The sequence below is a fragment of the Halyomorpha halys genome, unplaced genomic scaffold (genome assembly GCF_000696795.3).
Source record: "Halyomorpha halys isolate HHAL.00 unplaced genomic scaffold, Hhal_1.1 Scaffold721.1, whole genome shotgun sequence".
Lineage (NCBI taxonomy): Eukaryota > Metazoa > Arthropoda > Insecta > Hemiptera > Pentatomidae > Halyomorpha > Halyomorpha halys.
In genome coordinates, this window is record NW_027114085.1 from 145,774 (window position 1) to 153,163 (window position 7,390).

Genomic DNA, 7,390 nt, shown 5'->3' on the forward strand with positions numbered 1-7,390 from the left:
AATGTGATTCCTTAATAAGAATAAAATAAGATTCCTGGCCCTTAGTGAACATTTATTGACGTAACATGCAAAACGTAAAAGTAAAGAATTATTTTATAACCAAAAATTGCTATTGTTATAATATGTAACAAGAACTTCATTATTATTTAACAATTGAAATCTTATGTGTACAGAAAGAACAACATTTAAATAGACTTATTATCTAATTATTTCTTTATAATGTTGTAGTTCCTATTTTCAAGGAGTTGCCTTACTAAATAGTCGGCTTTACCAGAGAGTATTTTTTTTTTTTTTTTTTTAAACTATACACAAATATTATTAGATATTAAACAATCGATTCCAGGCAAGAAAAAAGTGAGGATAGTGGTATTACACTTTATTGTTTTGAAATCTTTAAAGAACTAACAAGACATGAATCTATGATAAAATAATAATAATGGCAAACAGTTATATGTTATATACAATTCAGTTTGACTAAACCCAGTAAGTAAATGACTCCTAATATGAATAGAAAATAACATTATATAGTCTTAAAGTCAAGTAACATTATAGACAGGACACAATGTTGTTATTTTTTAAAATATACATCAAAGAAGTATTGAAGACATGACCGATCAATCGCCAGCATAACAATATTCAATTCAACAGTCCGCCCTTTCGGGGTAATATCAAATACCAGCTTGCTTACTCGAACAACATGAAGATCGGCCCAACCCCCACTCAGACGGGCCCAGGCCCGTTGTTACCTTCCTCTGGAATATTGTGAACCAATCTCCTCAAGTCGTCGTCATGAATTGGTTGAATCCTCGGTTCGGGCGGTCCAGAACTGGAAGGCAACATTTGATTGGCAATTGGAGATATTTCAGGATCTACATCGCTCGGAGGCTCGCTATTTTCCTCATTTTCGGGTACCTGAGCTTGTATGATGAATTCCTGAAGGTGTGCCTGCTGGAGTATCAGTGGCAATTCGTAGTGGTGGAAAAAATAGAGCATCGAATGCTAAAACAGAACTCAAATAATAAATTTCAATGATATCAATAAGACATAACTTCTTATATCATATTATAAATTCAATTTGGTATCCAAGACATTATGTGATTAATAAGTAATACCATTTACAAGTAACCTCAAAGGCACAAAGTTGACTAATTACATAACATTTATTACTAAGTACACAGAACCTTTTTAAGCACTTAAAATATTTAAATCATACCGGTTTATCCATGTCACATAATAATAATAATTTAAATACATAAAAAAGTTATATATTTATGTTTTTTTACAAGGGTTTTAAAAATTTATAAATAATTATTTAACGTAAAACTACGAAATTAATAGTTAGTAATAGTGGTTTTAAGGGGTGACAGTAGCAGCGTGGTAACGCGCCTGTCTGCCAACCTATAGATGGCGAGTTCGAACCCGGCCCTACCCGGGACTTTTTCAAACAAAAAATTATGCAATACTCACTCACAAAAATAGGCGTGGGAGTGACGGACCCACCCTACGAAAATCAGGAAACGCGCGATGTATTTTTTAAGTATATCGCGCGAGGCCTAGGACCTCAACGGTCTGTCGCGCCAATGAAAAAAAAAAAAATACTAATTTTAAATGTCATAAAAAGTTTTCACAGATTTTTATGAACAAATCACCAAGCAATAGGAAATACTGGGAATGAACTGGCTGATAAAATCGCAAAGGACAGCTCCAGATCATATTTTATTATTCAGATTTTACATCACATCCATACCTAGATTAGAGGAAGTCAAAGCTATTATTAAAGCAACTAATCAACATCCACATCACCAGTTCTCATGAAAAGAACAAATTTTAATTTTCCACCTCAGAATTGGTCATAATCGGCTCAAGTCTCAGTTCCACAAAAATATTAAAATTGGCCTACTCATATATGTGAACTTGTAAAGACGGACAGACCACAGAATACTTTCTCCAAACAAGAATTCTCATAAAATTTGAACACAATATATAATGACAAAAGAAGGCTAGCCAACAATTATCTGAAAACAGTTTTAGAATTTACCCCCTTTGAAAATCGGCCATCTGCAGAAAATTTAAAGCATTTACTCACCACAGAAAGGGAAGGTATGGACTCATTTCAATAATGAAAATCGCAGATGCCGATGACTTTACATTATTGAGATTTCTGGATCCCGAAACCCGACGAAGTTTTGAGAAAAAACATTTCTCCACAGTATTCCCTAAATATAAGGATCTGATAGATTCTGATATAAGAATCTGATCTCAACACCCAGTAAACCACAGTTCCATGAACGAGGAGGAACACCACGAACTTCACTCCTCGTTAACAATGTAGGAGAGCGGTAACTGCTACACATTGTATTAATATTTTCAATTCAGTGTAGAGTCCATTTCACTTCTCAAAAGTAGGAATGGATGCCATAATTGTTTATCAAGTACATATAGTACTAGTTCAAGCCTGAGTACGTATCCTTCGTCAACTAGTGGAGTGTATGGTGGTATTAGTAGATCTTATCCACATTACCCTTATAATAGTTATCTATCTCAGCGAACTCATGACACTTCCAATCCAAACCAATTCTTTTAATTCCAATCAAAGTGTTCTTGAAAGCCAACAGCATACGATTTCAGTGACCATTATGTGTATGCCACATCTGGTTTGACAACACCTTATCAGAATTACAACAGTAGTAATCAATAAAATCATAAACAAGGATGGGTGTCATCATCCACAAGCTCAAAAGAGTCCGAAACTCAACCAAGAGTGTATTTAAGCTCTATATCCCACTCAGGATGAATCAACCCTACACCAACTCTTTTGTCTACAACTCAGACTCCTCCTACATCAAAACCAACAAGGATATGAAGAACAGTTTGATTTCAAAACGTGCATTCCATCAGGTCCCAATTTTCAACCCATTCATTATGGTGGAATTGACCCACGTTTCACTCATCACTAGAAATTAGTTGGTCTACTCCAATCTTAAACCATCTCAAAGCTTTTCCTGAAATTAAGAAAACATTGCTCAGCTCTGAGCACTATCATAGAATCAGATATCCTCGACTGGACGGATGAATTTATATCTTACTCAAGATTAGCGTGAGTCACAGCTTCCATACTACACTTCATTGATGCTCCAAAGGACAAACCTATAAGGGAAGATCCGATAACAATAGCGGAATACATGCTAAAAGATTACTATTGAAGCTAGCTCAGAAGCGCTTGAAATCTACTAATGGTCAACTAATTGACTCCAAAACACTACGACCACTTCAATCGTTTATTGACGAAGTGGGTTGTATCAGGGTGGGCGGTATCCTGCCTGCACCTTTATCAATTGTATTATGATGCCATGCATCCCCGATTACTTCCAGGAGGTCATAAACTAAAATTATTATTAATCTACTATTTATCTATGTAGCATATTTGCATCTTTCGCCCACAGTATTCAAAACCATTTTCTTTTTTTTTTTAATCAACAACCGAACCCAATAATATTGATTGTCTTACTCCGGGACTTTGTCTGATTGGGAGACCTCTCACCCCGTTGCCAAAAAGAGAACCTCCCATTCAAAATCAACACTCTACAACGTTGGAAACTGATTCAACAAATGGTTCAGCATTTTTGGGCGCGTTGAATACCTCAACCACTTCACTCACACAGGGGCTCCTATTCTGCGTGCTTCCGGAACCTCTCAGCTGTCATCTGGTGAGATTAGATATCAACATTTAAGCACATTTGCTCAAGGCACATTCCTCAACAGTTTTCTTTCTCGACAATTTTAAGTGCTAGTAAAGTCCAAAGATGGTCCTCCGGTTAACATATTTTTGGGTTGGTTTAAAGTAGACACAATTTTAATTTTTATGTTAATATTTATTTATATATGTATATATTTTTTCTTTTAAATTTTATTGTAATCGTTATACAACTCTCACAAATATTTTCATTTATTTTTTTTAATTTCATTTTATCTTAGTATTAAAAATGGAGTCTCCTGGCAAGAGAAAAGTCTTTCACTGAGGCTCTCAGTTCAGGTAACAATTCTTATTTAAAAGCAACTTAACCAGAGATGTTCTGTACCTACCGACTTGGTCCCCCAGACTATATGTTGGTCCGGAGGACCTTAAGAGTATCGTTGAATTTATTTTATCATACCTAGGCATAGTCATTTGAATGGGAAGATCGAGGAGGAAGTATTTGTAGAGTTGTTGATAGATAAAAATACACGTAGGTACAAAGATAACCAAAGAAAGACTTTGCAGGCTTTGCCAACTGGCAACCTATCTTCCGGTCGAAGAGCATTGTCAATGCCCGTTATACAATTTTAGTTATGCACATATAATAAAGTTTAAATAAAAATGTAGTATATCAGTAATAAAAGTTATAATGAATAAACACCGATTAACAATGCCTCACTGAAAGGGATATACATAACAATACACAACAGGTGTTCTAAACTCCTTACCATAAATCTCTTTCACCCATTTAACAGCCAAAATTAACTATTCAACAGTTTTTGATTTATGAAATATTAAGGTTTTAAACAATGACGATTTTCTCAAAATTAAACTACGAATTCCTAGTTTTCCTGAAACTAATCCCCCGACTTAGTCCCGAATTCCACGACTAGTAGACACACTAAATTGGTAGTGTCTCGTTATAAGAAGGAAATTTATAATAAATGCACCCCTTCCCATAAGGAATAGCTCATGGAACCAAGCAAAACATCGAGCTTCATGGAGGAACTCTGGGTTGATATCAAGGACGTGTTATAACTTATAACTTTTAGCTTAATATACATATTTGTTCCATTGTAATTTTTGTATGCATGTGTTAGAGGGTTTTTTTTTATATTAATAGATTGTAAATGGGGCCCCTGTTGAGTTTCATGTATAATTTTTTTTTCTATATTTAAAATGGTTATATAATTTTTATACTTTTGACTTAAATTCACTTTTATGTGCGATGGAAAAAAAGAGAGAAAATTTCGTAGAATTGAAATAATGGAATAATTAAACATATTTAAAGAACGATAAAAAGCTAGAAAAAAAAAATTGTAAGGGAAGAAACAATAAATAATAAAATGGGAAAATAAATCATGTATAACTTTAGATCATAATGCAAAAATTAAAAAAATTATGATGTGACTATTTATATTAATAGGATTATAAACAAATTGTTTCACTTGTCATAACTATGCTAAGTAACCCTATGAAGTTGGGCAGCACATTTTTTAATTGAGTGTTTTTCTCTTTTCTCTCTAGATTAGATCAATATAAAGGCAATACAAAATAATGAAGTTGGTTCATTATTTTAATTTAGGGTTTATAATCAATAATTTATTTTTTCGAATCAATTATTCCTTTAAAATAAAATATTACGCAACATTATTTTCAACGATTTCTTGACAAGAATATTTTGTCCAGGAAACCTCAGAAGAAATGAAAATAGAATCATTGCTTGAAATCCCCAAAGCTCTCCCGGATTCCATTCATGTTGAAAGGGATCATAAGAGGATTAATATGGCTGGCCCCTAAGGTACTTCCTAAGGCTCAAACTCTCGTCTGTTTGCACTATTCACTGTGCTGTTAATAAACAAGTGATAACTTACCGTTATACTTTCTCCTTGGAGTATAATCGGTAATAAAATGCAATACAATTGTTTAAATAAATAATTCAATTTTTATCCATTTTTGTCTCAACACATTTTATTTTTCTTATAAGTCCGACGTTTCGGCCAATCCGGCCATCCTCAGGGACATCTTAATACAATTTTGGAACTAAAATTATTTATACACTCAACTTCATCCAGGCTAATCTGCCCAGGTCACAACAACAATTTCTAATTGATTGGCCGAAACGTCGAACTTATAAGAAAAATAAAATGTGTTGAGACAAAAATGGATAAAAATTGAATTATTTATTTAAACAAAATTAACCAGTCTCAAGAAAGTGTAAATATTATAAATATGTAATACAATTATTTCACTCGAAACTATAATATTTCACTCTTAAAACTATGAATTTGTAAAAGATGATTAACATAGGTCCGACTACGGGCTAGCGCATAGGCAGAACTCAATAGTAATATACATTAATATTAAAAATTAAATCTTACCGTTACAAACCCATGAAGGGTCAGGAGTTCAATATTTTGTGAGGAAGTGCTGTTACAAGACCAACGGTTGTGCAAGGATGTAATTTGCTCGCTTTTACTCAATTAAGAGTACCCACTTTATGAGGCCCCCGAACCCATAGGGCTGACTCAGGGCTACAGTGAAACAGAAAATAATCTGCCAAACCCGGATTCGAACCTTGAAATAAGTAGTGGTGCCTTACCACAGAGCTACTCACCCCAAAATGGAGATTAATATAAAATAAATAATTGGAAAAAAAAAAGAAATTTTTTTCCAGTAGTAGTGAAAGGAAGAAGCTTCGAAAAGATATGATATCCATTCGGAAACCGTGATCAACCGAGGGTGACAAGGATTTGTAACACCTGCGACAGATTTCTACATTGCAAAAGCAAACAAGACCTTCGATCCTCAGAGTATTACCACGGAGTACCTACAAAACCATGGCGCAAAAAGATAATTGTATAGCACAGGGGTTTTAAATGGTTTTATTTTTATACTCTTTCGCTATATTTTTTTATTTTCCTCAATAATATATTCAAATTGTTAAAATAGTAGATTTCATGGATATTGCAAATAATTTTTTGGGAGTTAATAAAGATTAATTATATACATTCTACTGAATGGTTTTATTTATTTTCACATATCGAAGCAAGGCCATCAATGAACAAAAATATAAACTAAAATTATACTTTACTTTAGTAGAACTTGGTCCAGATAAAGTTTTAAAAAATTGGCTCCGTGGTAAGTTTTTGTGGGAATGAAATATCAATAACTTTTGACAATCTAGAGTTAGGTGACAAATCTTGAAGGTCTTATACAGGTTGTTTCAGAGTTAAGTGGCCAAACTGAAAATATGAACTAAGGACGTCAAAACAAGAAAAAAATTTCCTCTAAAGGTATGTTCGCAAACGCTTTGTTTAGGAGGTATTCATACCTAATTATTTTCATTGTTACGAATTGTTTACGTTATATAAAATAAATAAAACTTATTTATTTGTTTTAACTTCTTTATTAATTAAATTTAAACATTAACATTCATATTAAATGTTGTTCAAAGTGATTTCTTTGAGCATTAAGACAGACAGGCTCGGCATCTTTCTTTAATAGCAGCAGTAGCAGAACGGTATGTACGTGGATATGTGTTATTGTTTCACAAGATTCAACTATTCTTCTTCGTAAGGAATTAAGATCATTGACCGGCCTTCCATAGACTGTTTCTTGTCACCCCAAACAAAACAATCCAGTGGTGTTGCA

The 7,390-nt window shown here is 33.5% G+C and overlaps 1 protein-coding gene across 1 annotated transcript in view; it reads right to left on the reverse strand.

Moving 5' to 3' along the window:
- Positions 1 to 301: 301 nt before the first annotated feature.
- LOC106685646 (membralin) overlaps positions 302 to 7,390 on the reverse strand; it is a 70,945-nt gene continuing 63,856 nt past the window's right edge. Inside the window, exon 13 of the mRNA XM_067051349.1 lies at positions 302 to 999. Within this exon, the coding sequence (XP_066907450.1) occupies positions 721 to 999 (279 nt within the window). The 3' untranslated portion in view covers positions 302 to 720. The remainder of the gene's footprint in view (positions 1,000 to 7,390) is intronic.